Below are 18,407 nucleotides of genomic sequence, written 5' to 3' on the forward strand. Positions count from 1 at the left end.
ATATGGGCTAAGGCTCTAGTGAGTTAATCCACTATTTTGCAATCCTTCCAAGTTTTGAGATAATGGATGGTATTGCTAATGCTCCGTCTTTCAGATTCAGACTGGAAACCACTTACATGGCAGACCATAAAGCACAAGCGTCCTCATATTTGGGTTCGATAGGTAAGTGGTGAATTTCTCTCCTCTCTCTGACGCTCATCCACCAAGAGAACATGACACAAGCCATTTCGGGTGATGCTAAACCCTCTCACAGTCATGGACACTGCCACTCTCATCACAAAGTGCACTCCGAATGCGACTATCCCCAGCCCCACCTACACAATCACAGATACTGTCAACAAGATGAACCGAAGATAAACCCTGATGAAGTAATTTCCAGAAATCTCAGGCCTCTTTGGATTGTCATTCCTTTCCTCCTCCTTTTCCTACTCAAAGAAGCGGTGCTTCATTCCACTGGTAAGTCTTGTTTTCACACCCCTCCTTCTTACTACCTTCCTAGGCCTTTGGGTGTTAGTGTCGCTCTTTGTCAGCTCCTACTACCTCAACACGCGGCTTACTAACGCAACTCAGGGTGTATGTTGATAGGATATTCATGAGTCTTCTCTTAGTTTGAACCTCCTATATACGCTCTTGTGGCATCAGTAATAGTCTGCGCTACTCTCATTTTTATGCATAATGTTTGGATCTTCAAGAAAAACGAAATCTACCTCGGGTATGTTTTTATTGGCCTTATTCTCCTAATCAAGACTAATTGAGGATATAATTTCCGACATTCGGTTGGTACACTGTCTGGGAGTAAACGATATAATCCAGATTTTTCAGCCGTCATAAAAGCAAACGCGCGTTTCTCAGTTATTTTTTGAGGTCTTCTAATCTGATTGACTAAAGCATTTATGAGTTTACTGAATAATATTTCTGAGATTTGAGATTTTTCCGAAAGTCTTACCTATTCTTGACTGTTTCTTTTCGCATTTTTGGAATTTGTCATCACGGTTTTGAAGGAAAGTGTTGCTTTCCGATTGCAGTTTATTTAGGGTAGCCTGCTGCTGGTCTTTTGCAAGAGACCTGGGCCAAATTCAAGGTGAAAATTGATGGACTGTATTTCAAGCCAATAAATACTTCCCTACAAAGGAGTAAACTGGTTGCAGGACTAGTCTTTTGGTGCCAATTCGATGATATTGAATGTGTGAAAATGCTCGACTAAGTGGATGACGATGATTGAACATAACAACCAAGCATTGATAATGCGATATTTTTGGTGTCAGTTTGGTGTTAAGTAGACAGCTTAACACGTTTGCTATCGGCTTTGTAAGGTTTGCTACCGAATCATTGTCAAATAGAGCTTGGCTGAGGTTAAACTAAAACAATATGTCGCATGGTCATAGTGTGAGGACAATTACATTCATAGTCTTTTGCGCGACATAATTGTACAACAAACGTCTTGTGCAAGATGTAGTAGTCACATTTACTCACAGATTTTGACGCCAACCATGTTAAATTATCTTTGAAGTATTTATTCTTATTCGACTATGGTAAATCCTCACAAAGAGGTCAGCGTTCTGGCACGACATCGCTACAACTTCACCAAAACTATTCCCGAGGGATGAGATTCAGAGGGCACTTATATGCCTTATCTCTTCGTAGGGGAAGATAGATTGTAACTTAGAAAGCTGTGTAAAATGTCGTTCCTGATTTTGAATCCCCTTCAATGTACGTTTTTTGGGCCCCTTCGCTTCCGGTCGGCGTAAAAGCTGGCGACAAAGTTATCATCACCAGCAGTTTACCCACCAGACCAAATGAATGCATACAGCATTTACCCCATCCAGTCATATTTGCTGTTGATGCGTTTTATGCATTTAGTTTGTTCTGCATGCCGAATGCTATTCCAAGCAGCGATTGGGTTTCCCTCCTGTGGGCGGTGATAGTGGTGGACTTTAGTCTCAAGATAATCACCATCTTCATCAAATCCGTCCTTATCTATTTCTCTCCGCGCTTCTTTCACATTTCGACACGAGTAAGTTTCTTTGCGATATTCATCTACGCCAGGTTTATAGTCGCTTAGTTTGAAAATCAGGCAGCTTATTACGACCTAAGTGTCTTTCAGCTACAAGGCAAGATATGTATGGCTGCTTTTTTAGCAGAATTCCGTTTATTTTGGACTGAAATTACTTCTGTCAATGATGTAGTAAACTAGGTAACTGCTTTATATTTTCTTTAATTTCTGTTTGAAACAGATACTTCCCCTGTGATACCTTTTGCAGTATCGCAGGAGGATGTACCAACACAGGGCCATTATTTACACAGGCATCAACTTCCAGAAATCTCTGCATAAAAAAGTATTCTGTTTTGGGAAAGAGAACGCCGCGTAGTCCTCTAAGGAACACGTGTTACACATCTGTGACTCGCGGTCTCAAGAAAAATTAGGGCACTATGTATATGTGACGCTACTAGCAGGCGCTTTATTTTGTTTCAACTCTATATTTTTATTCTAAGGTTTGCTTTTCCTATAGTTCTCCCATGTATGATTAGGAATCAGGATTTAATGATGATTTATGAAATACCGTTGTAGTTAATGCTTTTCCCCAGGAGGAAAAGATTTTACTTAAAGCAAATTACTTTATGAAGTTGGCTTTGCATCAAGGCGGAAGTAGGGGAGGGAAATTCTTATACTCAAAAAGGACACAAGAAGCGAACTCAAACAGCAAGTTGTTTGTACTAAAATAACCTCTGATACGTCGCTAAGGCCTGTTAGAGTGGACGCATCCGGTGAAGTGAATTATGCACCAAGTAAGGGCATATTTCTCCTAAAAAACAACATGCACTTCGAGTTTTGTGGTAGAGACTTCTAATTGAGCACCATAATTACGCATGTCTTGAAATCGCGAGAATGGAAGTGAGATGTAGCAAGGAGGAGACAGATTTTGACATAATTAGTATATCTTGCTGGGAAAGAACTAAAAAAATGATTGCATTTGGGATATAGCGTGTATAGAGTGTCATTGTCGAAGGGATTAGATGACGTTGGACGTGCCCTCCGATATAATGCCTGGGCTACACCTAAAAGAATAATGAAGTGTTGAAGCGTAGAAGTGAGGCGAGTGATTGCTTAAAGGTTACCTTTGCCTTCGTAAAACTACCGTCGGCCATTTCTACCGCATTGATTTAACTCTGGCGCTTTTCAAATGGTCCATGTTGGTGGTGGTCTTGACGTGCCTTCCCAAAGATAGTAATGCTTGGAGTTAATAGGAGCTACGTGAGAAGAAACAGCCTTGCTGAATTATTTAAGATCTCTTACAGACAACTCTTTCAATTCAAGGCTTAGAAGTGGCACCCTCAATAATTGATGTCAATGCGTTCTAGGTATTGTAGAGAGGCTACTTAGTAGCTCTTTATAATGCCTTAAACGTGACAGTCCGTGTAGTTGAAACAAATAGAGCTAGGGAACCTCATTAGAGTAGTGCCGCAACCGTTTACTTTTGAATCAGTGGGGCTGTGTGGGAGAGGCAGCCTCATACAAACACCTGAAGCCCCAATGTGTGACGGCACCATAAATGGCAGATGTCAACGTGTTCTCTCTGTCGTGAATATGACATTTTTCAACCCTCCTAATGGCCTCCCAGTTATAGCGGATCTCGAACGTTTCTAACTAACGGAGCTAAGCTTAACATGATCACTTTGGAATAATCAAACTAAACAGGGCTGCGTAGAAGGCTTATTTTGCTTAGGAAACACCTTTTGTAGATCTGAAGAACATTCTAGTGCGTCAGAACTGCATCCATTTTATGGCGTAGGACTTGAAGCTGGTGTCTTGGCGAGCCAAACTGCACTAAAGCGTTGAGCTGATTTGAAATGAACATCACCGATCAGCAGCGATCGTTTGCCGATGAAGGCCTGGATTTTATGGAGGTTAGTGTTGGAACAAATGAAAGGAGAAGTGCCTCAACAATGGCCACAGGCTCTTCTCTTCTTAAATACATTCAGAAAAGTCTAACAATCACCCTGGCTGGTGGTTAAAGCCTTACACTTGGGTGAAAAGAGGGCTGAGGAAATCTACTTTAACCCTAGAATGCTCTTAAATGCTGGCTCAAAGTGTATACCATTCAAAGGCTACCAAACACATCGGTAAATACGTCACCACTTTCCCCTTGTCTCTTTCAGAGTGCCATTCTCGTGTGGATGGAGTTCATCTCTCAGTTCTATCGCAGCGTTCCACCCGCGGTGACGTGGATCCGCCATCTCACCGACGGCCTCACTCGCTCACTCGGTTTTCGAATCGTCTTCTGCCTTCTCTACATTCTTCTCAAGGTGCGGTTCTGTTAGCTACCTAGGTAGATCAAAAGAGCCTGTGTTTGCCATTGGCGATTCGTAAGCAGCTCTGTAAACATCCAATCAACTCCTCCGGATCCTATTCTTGCGGTTCTTAGTTGATTGTAGTTTTTCTCTGCTTTACAGTTTTTTTTGGTTGAAAAAGGATTTTTCTCTAATGAAATCGGGAATAAGTTGCGCCATTTCTGGTTAAGATGAACTAGAACAACAAACTTTGTTGTATGAAACTGTGAATTACAGAAAAAGCAAAAGCCAACACTCTTGTTTATAGCCTGATTCCACACCTTGCACGAGGCACTTGTTCGTGGACTTTGCAGGTAGATGTTTGATTCGACAACTGAAAAGCGGCCGTGCAACTCTTGACAGAATCGTTAAGTGAAACAGCATTGACAAGCACCCGTTGTTGTTTTCATACAGGTCATGCCACTTTCATACGCTAGAATAGAAACAACTTTTCCAAAAGCGATGCAGTCTTTTGATAATATTGTAGCAAATACGACAGGCAAAGGAACTCATGGGTGGCGATAATTATTGCTACACGGAACGTCTGAGCTGAATAGGGGTTTTTAAGTGTGTGTTGAAAAGTAGGGAGTTTCATGATCATTGGTGAATCCACACACCTCGACTGCTTTGGTGCTCATTTTAAAACCAGGGTGAAATGACACACCCAGGAAGTTTTGACCTTCTCGAAAGGCTTTTTCAAGATTGGTTAAAAGCGGCAATGCTTGTGAATGACTATGTTTACCGTTTCCACTGAGGGGCGGCACGGGAATGACTACTACCGTGGTGGGCTGAGAATCGGCACGGCTGGAATCATCACTGAGGGATGTATGGCCGTCTTTGTGAAGTTTACGCCATTCAAATGGCCTGCTTCTGAGCGACTAAGTGTCCTATCACCGCATTGTGCTTGAAGTCATCCATTGAAAGATATTCTCAGGTCCACCGTGCACACCATTCTATGGACGCATGCACTACCGTTGCCGTCTTGGTTAGGGGTGTCCCGAGGGGCAAACTACTTCTGTGAGGACGCATTTGGTACTTACCAATACCGTGTGTAGCGTTCCATTTTGCGCCTTTTCATCTCACTCCACTTATTTGATTCTGTACAAATGTAATCACAGCTCTGCAACTAATTCTTACATGGATAAACAAAGTGTACACAGCGAACTGGCTCGGAGATATGACATTGCAACTAGTGACTGAAGAATGAAAAAACTTAAAGTGCAATGCTTGACACAGTCGTTGAAATGAACAGGGCTGAAAAGCTCTTTAATAGATTGGCGGTACTATTTTTCGAGGTGATGAAAGTGGATAGACAGAGCAACTACTTTAACAGCTGTTTTCATCAATGAGTGAGATTTTCCCCACTTCTGCAACCGCTTTTACGGATGGAACATTTTATACCTGCTGTTCCTTCTGGAACTGCATGAATTTTTGTTGTTTCCCCGACTCGTTTCTAAGTACAGAACAGTCAAATCCGGCAGCGAACCTAAAATAGTTTTCCGAAAATAAACTTTTAGCCTAGCACAAGAAAGAACGGTGATTATATTCGAAGCAATCGCAATCAAGCAGTGCAAAATTTGGTGCACTTAGTTATGTTTTTTTTTTCAGCTTGTTGCCTTGGCGACAGTAATCTCCTCCATCTGGCCAATCTTCAAACCAAATGCATTCGCACTGGTACCTTTTAAACTGCTTACAAGTGGTTATAAGCTGCTGTGGTTGTTGTTGTTACTATTCATTTTCTTCGTCACTTACAGCCCTATCAAACTAATGTGGTGAGCTCGTTGGAGGACCAGGAGTTGTGCAACCTCTGCTTAGAGAAGCGCAGCAGGGATGTCGCTATTTTGGGATGCAATGTGAGTTCTTGGTGCTTTGTGGAACAATAGAGGCAGATGTTCAACTACGTGACGGCTTGAAGGCGTAACATGTGTGGTGGTATTTGTGCCTCAGGGATGGTGACTGTTTGAACCCCTACCACAGGTTGGATTCTTCGGTCTAATTCGACCAATATTCACCTGAATGCAACATGCCCTCTAGTGCAAGTGGACCCCAGGAGTCGAACACTTCACACACCGTGGAAGGCGATTCAGATGGGGGCAGATCTTTAGGCGGATTGGATTACGATGCTGAAGTAGCTTCCTCTTTGACTACTGTAGCCAATATAGGCCAAGACAGGCATGGATTATATGCCTGGTTGATTCAAATGATGCGTCATTATTGTCATGGTAATCATGCAAAGCCTTGCTGTTGCTGCTGCTGAGCTAGTTGTAGTTTGAGATAGTTGTGCCTACCGCTGTCACTAAGACTAGTCATTGTTTAACTTGGTCCCAGTTCTCGTGTATACAACGTGTCAACTCTAATAGCAGTGCATACATGATTGGCATCATGTACATGCAGCGCGTTTTCCTTCTCAAATCCTTCTTGCTCTGAGGATAGCTACTTTTTCCTAGACTTTGCACAAAATGCTTTTAAGCAGAGCCTATCTTTTATGATCTGTGGTGGCTGATTTGCCTCCGAGACTCTGATAGCGAGCGCCAATGGCGAGGTGGATGGTTGTGCTCACCATCAAACCATCGACATGCCTACAGTGGACAAGAGTAAAGAGCCTAAGTGAAAAGTCGCCTTGGTGGGGGCTGTCAAAATAAGTAATTATATGACCCCCCTATCTCCCGGGTCTACCAGGTGTTCAAAAAGTAGCCGAAATGGGGTGAGTGAGTTGGCAGCAATCTGTAAATTTGTGTCAAGTTGGTTTGTGAGTACACATTGTCATTCACATCCATTTCCTGACGGGAGGCGTTCTGGAACGGTTTCAAGGACGCCTCGAGGCTATCTTCTATGAAGCCGGAGAGTCATGAATCCACCTCTTTTGCATTAGTTTTAAATCCTCTAACTATGGTTGAGACTCATTTGTACCACACAATCACACTCAGTTAGGAGTGGGTGGGTTTAATGGGGTTTGAAACTGAAAATGACTGTGTCACGTAGAGGGAAGAGCTAGATACTTTTCTTCCTCTAGAAAACTTCAATTTTTCAAATCTCTATGTATTATCTCTATTTTTCAAGCCGATTTACTTGATATATCTCAAGAAGAAACACTTTCTGGCAGAATGTAAGAATTGTCGATGAATTTGGTAGTTTGTAATGTGTGTTACATTCTGCATGTGAAATCGTAGCTTTCTTGTGAGATCCACGAAGTTTTTTAACTTCATGTTAGTTGTAGATTAAGTATGGCGACCTTTAAATAAAAAGTAGGATGAAACCACAAGGTAACTTTCTCTGGATACGCAGCTTTGGGGCCGACATTTTTTTAAAAACTAATCTGACGGAAATCTCAAAAATATTACAGCAGTGGTTAAGCAGAGGAAACGACTGCTTTCCTATTCTTTCCCAAAAGTACTGCTATTAACAATTTCAGCGGGTTGAAAAGACGCTTAACGCGATTCGAATGAAGTTGGTAATTTTACATTCCCTGCCAAGAAAGAGATTTCCTTTTAAGAGAGCATCGTCGATCACAACATAGGTGTTTCAAGTGTGGCGAAAATTACATAGGCCCAATTTTCACTCATATTTTAAGGAAATATCATTTTTGATTACAAACACGATTGCAGGACCCTTTTCAGTCTGGTGTGGCTAGACCTCAGCGATGGTGGTACAGGGTCCCGCTTATGCCACCTAGGACTACTAATCTCCCAGCCTTCTGTCAGACTCGCGTGCCCTATCACGTCTTTAGGGGTAGCCGGCGCTAGGAAGGTTAAATTAACGACCCTTTCTAACCGTCCATTTGGTCTGCTCCTCTATGAACTAAGCGGACGCGCATTCACAAGCTGCAGGTCCTGGGTTGCCTCTCAATAACCCATGAGCAGCATTGCTATCATTGACACGGGTAAGTGGCATACAGGTGGGAGCACGAGGGACTGCATAATTAAAGCGGACATCACCAACCTCAACGCGATTCCATTGGGCGTTGTTTGGTGTACTTTTCCTCTTTAACTGGGCTACCCTCAATACATTTTTGAGGACAAAACTTAGCAATGCTTGCAGTACTTCAAGCGGTTTCACGCCAAGTGACCTGCTTAACAGTGTGTTTCCACTACTGTTCCACGTCACCTTTTCACGACTGGTATATTTACTGCTTACCAGAAAAAGAAGTAAGATCCATGCCTTGAACGTAATGTGCAACATTCTTCTCTACAAGGCTGAGAAATGCAACTCCCAACTACTCGATTATCTAAGCTTCTTGGTTAAGGGGAAAGAGACGAGGCCGATCTTAACGCTTCATTGAATAAAAGAAATCCCCAGTGAGTCCCTTAAACTGTTTCGCACAAGTGACTCCCTTAATAGACTGACAGCAAAGAAGTAATTTTGATTGATCAGACGCCAGAATGCTGCTGCAATTCCGATCGACATAGTTACCAAAGACTTGTTGACCTGAAGATGTGATGGGATCCACATCCGGAGTTTTGTACTTTCTTACAGATTTATGTAGTTTGTATTACTTTTTTGCTTAACAAGGCCAAGGAATGGAATTAGTGCCTGTCAGCCAACGGCAATTTACTCCAAGCTACGACATTTACAAATTGATAAGGGACAAGATTGAAGGGAACAGCACTCAGCAAATCCTGATACTTCATGGGGCGATTTTATCTGCATCACGTGGATAAGATGGCTCCGTAGAGGCAGATAACGAAACTCCAGCTCTGGTAATTGCGTTTACTCAAGGAGTGTTGTGGTAAGGTGGTCAGGGTGGCACAACTGCACATCAAGGCTGTGCAGAAACACACACGCTTACTTGCATTACGACGACGATTTGCATGTGATGACACGAATCATGGTGACATGTAGGCGGTATCAGATACCACAGCTTAGGTAGGCTAGATGATACACAATGCCTGATTTTTGTTATGTCTCATAAACTGGTGGTGTCGTACACGCCTAGATAACCACGACGCTTTCGTCGTGTCAAAAACAGTGAATTGTTTGTGTGGGATGGCGACAGAGGAGTCGGGAGAGAGACAGCGAAATCGTAGTTTAAACTTGGGAAGATACAGCGAGTAATAAGTTTTTCCATGCCTATTTGTAGCTTGTGTTTGAAGAAGTGCTGCGCGAGGCTGTCGTTTATATTAGGAGGCGTCATAGATTATTTATACATTTCATCTAATTCATCCACTGAACATGAATGAACAGGCCACTTGAAGCTATAATGGTTAATGTCAGTGCAGCGCCAGATCGCTGGACAGACATACGGTATCTGAGCTTAGACACTTTTCTCTATTTTGGCCGGTGGGATGAAAAGAATACAGTGAATTTATCATGCGGCAAATTGATGACCTGACGTAGTTTGTCCGTACAGTGTAGAAATGGAAGACCGTTTTGGTTTGTGCTACGGAGTAGAGCCAGTTTTCAAGCGTGATAAATTATTTTTTAACTCCCTCGATGTTATTTGAATGGTAAAGACAATACTTCGGGCAGTTCAAGATGAATGCATCCGTTTTTTCCGCCTCGACCGCTTTCAGACTAGCGCCGTTCGCTAGCCACATCCCACCGTCCAACACTTTGACGAGGCAGAATCAGATTGGCACCTGCAAATTTTAAAACTAAGTTCTGCGCCTTCTGTTTTCTTCTTAAATTGGATGACATTTCAAAAGGCTGACTTGATTTTATAAAGCCATGATATAATGCTGGCGCAGTACTGAACGTTCAAATCAGCATCGCCCACTTTTCGTGGTACATATCTGTTCGCGCACTGTTTTGCCATAAAACTTACCCATTGTATTGCTGTGCTAAAGAATCTACCATCAAGACAGAATGATGAGAAGTAGTGATTTAGTCATCCGTTGCACCATGATAAAAAAGGGCAGAAACGTGGGGGCGACTGCTTCTTCTCTGATACTCCTTCATCTGACTGGAGCAATTTCCAAGATTATTGGCCTCGACGATTTATTCTCTTGAAATAGAAACCACACTAAACTATGCTTTCGTCTCTGTAAAGCCTAAAGGAGACACATTCATCACTTCCTCCACAGCTACTTGAACCGAAGCATCATCCACCTTGGAATCAGCCCAAGAGGTCTTTCCCAAAAGGACCCATCAAAGCCTTGGCCAAAGTATTGCGCATCCATTAATCAAACACCTAATACTTTGGGAGTGAAGCTGGTTGATTGAAATTTAGAGACAAACGTTGTAAGCTCACTTTTTCATACCTTCTTCTTTCCATCCACCGCAAATGATTAATTAACAAATTCACTCGCACGTTGTGATGGATGACGCTGCTGTGGCATTAAAGTGCCATACAAATACAGTTAAATTTTCAGTTTCAGTTTGTTTTCTGGTGCTGCTCATCCATTTTGCGGAGCACTTGGAATTCTCCAGCCCACTTTGCGATTCAAGCCATACAATGCTATTTAAGTGGTAGGCACAATTCACCCAGACGCCACTTTTACCAACCAATTCGCTGTAGTTGATAATGGGGGCATTCACTACGAGCGTTGTGTATCAAATCACTCATTAGCTGCACTTCTACCAGTCGAATACGTTGAAACTAATGCTTGCCAAATTATGAAGTCGCTGGTGGTTTCAGAAGATTTGTCATATCTCCTGAAGCTGAAACAAGTGATGTTGGCCCAGCACTGTCTTAATGAACATTTGTGTTGTTCTAACCTCCCGTCCGGATCCACTGTGTGGCTGTGTCAGTAAGAATTCCTTCTTTTCATAGCAAGACCTATCAACACTTGACACTTGTTCAAGCTAAGCTCGGGTGTTGAATCATGAGGGGTTTGAGGTAGAGATGTCTATAACTCCACTGCCACTACTTGCGCATCATCCTCACTAACTGTTTGTTCTCGGGCTGTTCAAGTGGAAAAAGGATCAGAATCGTAAAAAATTGAACGCCCCCCATTGAATCGCTTTTTAGCCCAGTTCTTGCTGTTGGAACACCTCGGAGTCAGTGTTTACCAAGAGGGACTTTAGCTTATACTCAAAAACTTTTACAAATTCTCCCAAGCATTTTAGGGTTGATGATTAAGCGCTTTCAGGTTCACAGTGAACTGGCATTGTGTGCAAACCAATTCAAACAATTGACTCCTAATAATGTAGCATTTTTCCTTCTTCCAACAGCACACCTTTTGTCGAAACTGCATAGATCGGTGGTTGATACACTTCGACGAGTGCCCCTTATGCTCGCACCCCCTCGGGGGAGAATTGAGGGCCTGGCGCGACGGCTCAACCTCTGCTCTTGTCCACTTCTTCTAGCTGGTCTCCCCGCCTCTTCTCATTGCTCAATTCTCTGATCCTCTCCTCTCCTCACTACCCCACTTTTTTCTCTTATACTGTTGCCTAATAATGCTATCAAAAGAAGGCGCCAAGCATCTGTGTTGATGGTGGTGGTGAGATCTGCATGTTTATTATTATTGCTTTGGTTGTGTACAGACTTCTGCCCTATGTTTTAGGGGTATGATGTAGAGAGTATGAAGGTCGATTTCTTACTTGAATATCTCACACCATTTACTTAACAACACTACATAATGGGATATTTTACAAGAAATTCTTTTGGGATTTGGAGCCAATTCTTTTTCCCGTGTCAAAAGTTTGTGGCAATTGATGCTTATTGCTATTTTTAGTTTCACTGAATCAGCATGTAGTTCAGTAGGGGTTCATGCCTTCCTGCGACGGTGTACTTAGTGGTCAGGTTTTCCAGGATCTCTAGTAACACCGATTATTTGAAAATTTTACTATTTTTCAACATTAATGGCCGGCCTATCGAGATTTACATTATCGCTGGTTCCATTTCGATGTGGTGAGTAATTACCACTCACTGGCATAGAGGGAGGCTATCTAGATATGATGAAAAGTTACAATGGGTTAGAATACGTCAACTGTCTCTAGTACTCAGGGTCAACGGTGAAAAACACTTTTAGCTGAACCGAAGGTAGCAATAGGCAGCTAATTTAATCAGAACCCTTCACAAGACAGGGCTAAACGGGAAATAACCTTGGGTAAAACCGGATACGTTGAAGTAGGAAGCAAAGTTCCATGATGATCTACCTCCATTCAAATAATTAAGGGATTATGGAGTGAATGGTGTCTGCGTGATTTCCGCAATTATTGAAAGTGATGGGGTACAGGTCTGAAGGTGGTGTCCACTTAGGAGGAAGGCAGGTCTTCTGTATGCATCTTTATTAACACGCCAAGCTCTCTGGTAATACTATTTGATTTGATGCTTCCAAAGTATTTCACAAGATTTGTTGCTGGCCTTTGTGTTATGGGAATAACTTAGCAGACGTTTGTTGCCATATCCAGCAATGCCAGCGCAAGCCAAATGCTTTGCCGTCTAATTGAATGACAAATTGTCTTGGAGATCAAAGGAGACCTAAGGGGCGACTAATTCTCCTCCGCAATTGGCCCCACAATTTATCCACTTTTAAGCGAAAATTGCAGTTTTGAGGTGGATGAGAAGCTGTATGGATTTCGCCTCCAACTGCGAAGAGGCTTTCTACTTAATCGAACCTACGGGATGCTCTCTGGCCTTCCTCAATGCTTTCTCTGAGTTGAGACAATTCCATTTAATACTGCAAAATTAACTAACAGCAGCTTTTTGAGTTTAAACTGTTTTAACTACCCTTACAAACGCTAGCTAATCGTTTTGGGTACTGCAGTGATCAGAATACCTAGTTATAAATAAGTCCATAAATTTTCTTCGACTGACAAAACAGTGGTAGTTGCAAGGATTCAGGAGAAAATGGGTAATGCCTCCAAGATGTGTTTACAGAAGCTTACGAAAGCCGATTGGATATGCAGTGGTCCAATGTTTAACAGTAGGCATTTCGAAAGCGGGATAACCGCTCCATAATGTCCTCTGGGTTGACAGATAGCTCGACTCATTAACAGAAGAGAAATGGGCTTTTGGAGTGCGAATCGACACTTAAAGCCGAGTTATGTGGTGCTCAGGTGTTGAAGAATTGCTTGCAAGGCGAGCACTGTCATTATGGTACGTGCAACGGATGAATAAGTCCATTTTGGAGCCCCATTCAGTGGAAACACATGATGTGAGAGCGACTACGTCATTGTTGACATTTAAAATAGAAGAACAAAGTTGGAGGTTTATAACCCTTAAATGATTGGTAAAACCGCTTGCATCACCACTGCAAAGTGTCTTTCCCATATCATGAGTGGCGATGGGGATAAGTCAGCTCAATGGATGGTGCAATCTGCAGGCACCAGCAACACAAAGAGGAAATTTCATCCTTCATAGCTCTTCACTGGGCTGTCGGCGCTACACCAATACTATGAAGCCATAAGATGCATTACATTAAGTGTAGTTGAAAATAAGAGAGTTGAGTTGGAGTGTTTTAAGTCAAATAGTTTCAATACTTGATGTTCTCTGGATCTAAAAGAATGCGTATCATTTTGACGTTTGGGTGATATGTCCATCCTAATTTGGTCGAATGCATTGCATAGTATTTCCAGGGGCTCTTTTTCTGTCAAACACCCAAAATCTTTAAAGAATTAGAAACTGATAAAATGAATGATCGTGATTTCTCCCAAAGTTTAGTTTTACCAGTGTGATAAGGGCGAACAATAGAACTTCGCTGTCTTTCCCATTTTCTTCACTAGAGTTAATGTAAACTGAGCCAAAGGTAGAGAAGGAGCAGTGTGAAGATGGGTAAACGAGAATAAGTGGAGCAAGTGGGGTCATGGGAGCCTTTCTTTCTCATTACCTGCGATTAAAGATTAAAAGGATTGAAGTAAAACTGAATTATTGTTAACAACTACGGGAGCTGTGTGGGTGATTAGGCTAGAATTCCCACCAGAGAGAAATCTAGGCCCTGACTCCTTATAACTCACCCCACGACACCACACCGAAATGTGGGATAAAAAAGCGCCTTTGAAAATCCCACATTAAGTTTTATTTCCTCACTGAGCAGAACGAGCTCCACGGTTTCCAATGCAATGAAGCATATCGCGAATTTTTTTTCGCAATGACATTGGAGAGCTTTAAACCCATATGCAAATAGGGTGAGGTAGTTGAACTTCAAATTCACCCGAATGCAGAAAATGAAGTGAGCCAAAATTGGAGTCCAAAACTATTTTATCCAGGGGTGCCAATCCTTCCTCCTTATCGTAAAATTGCAGTAAAACCCACCGCAATAAAGCTAATTGAATTATTGAGGGTTAGGATTGAATACCTTTTCCTCGTTTTGGTGCAGTTGGTTTGCCTGCTTCAAGATGATGAAACACAAAAGTTTAGTAAACTTTACGCATGAAATAGGTGGCTGTAAAGCATTGCTGATAACTAGTAATATGTATCTGAGGGCCTGTGAATGTTTCCGTAGTGCAGCTCAACCATACCACCCTCCGGACTTGCTTGATATCTTCAAATGATCAAATTTGATGCTTGATGCTCTCTTCAACTCCATTGGAGAATTCTTGACCTTACATTGGTGTCAAATGAAGGCTGAAAGATCTAGCTCACAATTGCATCTAATCCATCGACGCTAAAACACGTCTGACTTTGCACGCTACTCAAAGATTGTCATTTACTCGAATAATCACTAGCACCGAGGGTTTCGGAGGCTGACTTCAGTAGTTCAGATTCACCTTCAATCGCTTCTTTTCACCACTGCTGATGCTAGGTTAGCGTTGAGCTGGCTGCAATAAAACGAACCGAATGCAAGAGATATGAAACAACTTATGAGCATTCCTTCCATCCGTGTCTGCCTCATGACGAAGCAGTGGGTTTTGGTAGCCAGACTGACGAACTGATAAGGTGAATATGCGTGGCCAGCGTGACCCAGTTGCCCAGGGATTGGGAAAAGTTGCCGTCACCGAAATAACAACCAACATCCAATCTGATGACATTTACTGGAATACCTCTGTACATTTTGGTGTACGTTTTTTACTAACTCTTACCTCGCTGTCACTGCGTAGGGAAGCTTTAAGCTTTACGAAGGAAGAAATTTTCAGACAAAGTTCAAAGCATCTTATATTAGGGGCTCTAATTTTGCCTACTCTCTCATCTAAAACAGGGAAAATCCACGTTCAGCCGTAAGGGAAGGGAGAATGCGCCTGGATGAAGTAGAGGAGAGGCAGGCATGCATTGCTCAAACTGTAAATTAATAGCTATAGTTCCTTTCTCATCATTAAAACTTCACAATGGATATCATTACAATGGAATCAATTTTTTATCTGAAGCAAATGCAGAAGCAGTCGGGGTTTCTAATTCTTAAAGATTAGGGAATTTTAAATCATTATCCCATCACTCCACGTCAGTAGTTTAAACAAAAACAAGTCGCTTGAAAAACAAATGAAATAAACCTTCTAGAAGTGTTTAACAACCATTTGAGACACCTCAATCGCAATCACCGTGTTGTTTTACAGCACCACTTTCCAGGTATGAGGGGACGACCCAACAATGACCTCACCCCGTGATTGTTACCATTTATGCTTACAGTAGACAAGCGTATCCTACACTTGGCCTTCCATCTTAGGGTCAAATGATGAGTGGCACAAATTGTGCGCTTAGTAGTTTCTTTGCACAGTCAACCAACTTGGAGATATCAACAATCATGCCCTCCGGTTGGATAGCTCTTCAAAAGTGGCACTCCTCTGCAATAAAAACTAAAATTTAGGAAAGATGGAAATTAGGTTTGAGATGAGTTAAAAAAATGTAAGTGCTAAAAGGCGCATAAGTTTCACCTCCATTGTGAAAACATTAAAGGGGACTGGGAAGGAGTGGCAAAATGATGCAAAGCACGGTAGACAATCGAAGGGGGTTTGAGAGCGGTGAATTTCACAGACAACAGCAAATATCTTCAGCCTAGAGATACTTAAGAAAACCTCCTTGTGTTTTGGCAAGTTGATGACTGGCATCACCACTAAGTGTCACCGTCATAACTGATTTTGCAGCAATGGGAAAAAAGCCTACAATTACACTCAAGACCCATGCGATATGGTGATAGCTAAAAGTGGGAGCAGATACTGAATCAGTGACTGGGATATTGAGCCCCATTCCTCGAAAGCAGGGTGCTTCTACTGTTACTTACCTTCTTAAGCTGCAACAACTGGAATCAGACAACGTTCCCTAACGTAACCGCCAATTTGACTATACCGCGAGGGTAAAGCGTGAATAAACAACCTTTTTTACTCAAATGATAGCCCACTGATTCAGCGATATTTGGAGCAATATGTCGACTCCAGCGTATCAACTGTGCGTTTCTTAAAGTATTTTCCTTCCAAAGTTTTCTTCTCCACAACGGTTACTAATGATGAGCTTGGTGTGGTAAAGCCATATCGGAACCTTAAAAGTCCCGAGTTCGTTAATTTCGTTACCATTGATAATACTGGAAAGATTCAAAGCCCTACGTACAGTGGATGACACAGAGGTGTCAGAACTAAAATACTCTAGAAAAAAGCACTCCACACAATGCGTCAATTAGCGTTTTTCCTTTCCTAGCGTCACTGAACTGAAGCAAACATCGCCCTGATAAAACGAGTTTGATTAGAGAGGACCAAAACTGTGCAAGTCCTTTGCGCTGTGCTGCAGCCTAGATCAATAACTGTCAACAGAAAAGGAGATTTCAAGTCCACACTAGGGATCTTGTTAAGCAGGAGGGCGCTTCATGATGTTGTCATGCTTTGCACCTTCGCTTCCACTGTTACATGCCACCCTAAGTCGCGACCATTGGGATCACGCGGTTTTCTGCCATAACAGCAAATTTGACTTTAATTTAATGTTGAGGCTTGCAGACTTGACTAATAACTCCAAACAGGAAAGGAGGAGATTTTGGGACCACGTCAGAGAGCTTGTAAATGTTTTTTGGAAATGGTTGCAGACACTGGGATCCTCAGGATCCCTTTTTACGAAGACACACCATATGTTTGGAGTGGGAGATGGCCTCAATTCGCTCCATCTGATGTCGGTGGCTTTAGAGATGTAGGGGACAATAGGCCCCTTGCTACCTCTTTCAAGAAGGATAAAAATAATTTAAGATTTTTTACAGTGTGAAGATTTGAAAAAAAACGGAGATCTAAATCATGATTAAACTCCGTGATACTTTTGAGGAGTGGATTAAAGGATTGACACTTTTAAATGGACTCCGAGGTTCTGCGGTAATTCCCAGCCAATTTGGATTGAATTAACCTTAATCATACTTGCTGAAGTTGTAATGTATCACTCACTCCAAGAGCATCCGAGAGTTCTTTGAACGATACTGCATCGCTAATTGTCACGAGGCGGTGTATTCCGAGTAAATAGGAATGCTCTCAAGAACCCCAACTGCAGAAATCAAGAAGTAAGACCTTGGGTAGTAGGGGTTTCTAATGTTGGTAATGTAGGCAAGGGGTACGGCATGAACACGCATCTGCCGACTGGACTGCTACAGTTTAGAATGATCACCGCACCAAAGTATTGATGCCATTCATCGGTGGAGTCCATTCAGTAGAATCCAAGTTATGAAAAAAGCAGAAGGAAACGCACTTTCGTTGATTAAACCGACTTTGTTTGAGAGAAAGTCAAGAAAGAGAGGCACAATACTGGGCAAGTCCATGCAGGTAGGCGGTTCAGAGGAGGCATTGGTGAAATACATCACGCCCCCTCAACAGGAAGTTGCAGACTATGAGGACCTGAAAGAAGCATTAAAAGATGAGAATTTTCTTTAAATTCAAATAAATTAAGAAACGGAACAATACAAAATTGAATGCGGAGACTAGGTGTTCAAAGTAAAGAGCTCCTCTAATTCTTTCCTTACTAAAGAATAGGCAAGTTAGTAACTATCACCAAGGCGGCAGGATTTTCGGCCGCGATTTGGGCATGAATTCTGATTGATCAGTTTAAGTCACGAGTAAAATGAACTCAGATTCGAGCATTTCATAGTTGTGCAGCGCCAAGTTACTCTTCCAAGACCCCAGCAGGCATACGAGTCTGGAAGCAGTTTTCTGCAAGTGTGAAGCAGAAGCTGCAGGGCTAGCATCATCGATGACAAACAGAGCTCCAGTCCAACACTGTGGGGATATTTTCAAGCTCAGAAAAGTAGTCATTTTGACGGTCTGTAAGTTTCCTCTTGAGAGTCGAATTTCACACTTCCGTT

General features: G+C 42.3%; 2 protein-coding genes across 2 annotated transcripts in view; one reads left to right on the forward strand and one right to left on the reverse strand. All coding sequences in view use genetic code 11, as the record gives it.

The window, feature by feature from the left end:
- Positions 1-212: 212 nt before the first annotated feature.
- On the forward strand, positions 213-11,574 carry EGR_07523 (RING finger and transmembrane domain-containing protein 2; the record flags this gene model as incomplete). The annotated part of the gene is made up of 7 exons (XM_024496772.1): positions 213-456; positions 500-573; positions 609-712; positions 1,861-2,014; positions 4,066-4,305; positions 6,084-6,182; positions 11,440-11,574. The coding sequence occupies 7 exons, from the start codon at positions 213-215 to the stop codon at positions 11,572-11,574; spliced, it is 1,050 nt and encodes a 349-aa protein (XP_024348843.1).
- Positions 11,575-17,880: 6,306 nt separating this feature from the next.
- Positions 17,881-18,407, reverse strand: part of EGR_07524 (hypothetical protein) — a gene marked incomplete at both ends in the record, with an annotated part of 19,690 nt that continues 19,163 nt past the window's right edge. Inside the window, one exon of the mRNA XM_024496773.1 lies at positions 17,881-17,943. Coding sequence (XP_024348844.1) covers positions 17,881-17,943 — 63 coding nt within the window. The remainder of the gene's footprint in view (positions 17,944-18,407) is intronic.

The sequence above is a fragment of the Echinococcus granulosus genome (assembly GCF_000524195.1).
Source record: "Echinococcus granulosus chromosome Unknown EG_S00079, whole genome shotgun sequence".
Classification (NCBI taxonomy): Eukaryota; Metazoa; Platyhelminthes; class Cestoda; order Cyclophyllidea; family Taeniidae; genus Echinococcus; species Echinococcus granulosus.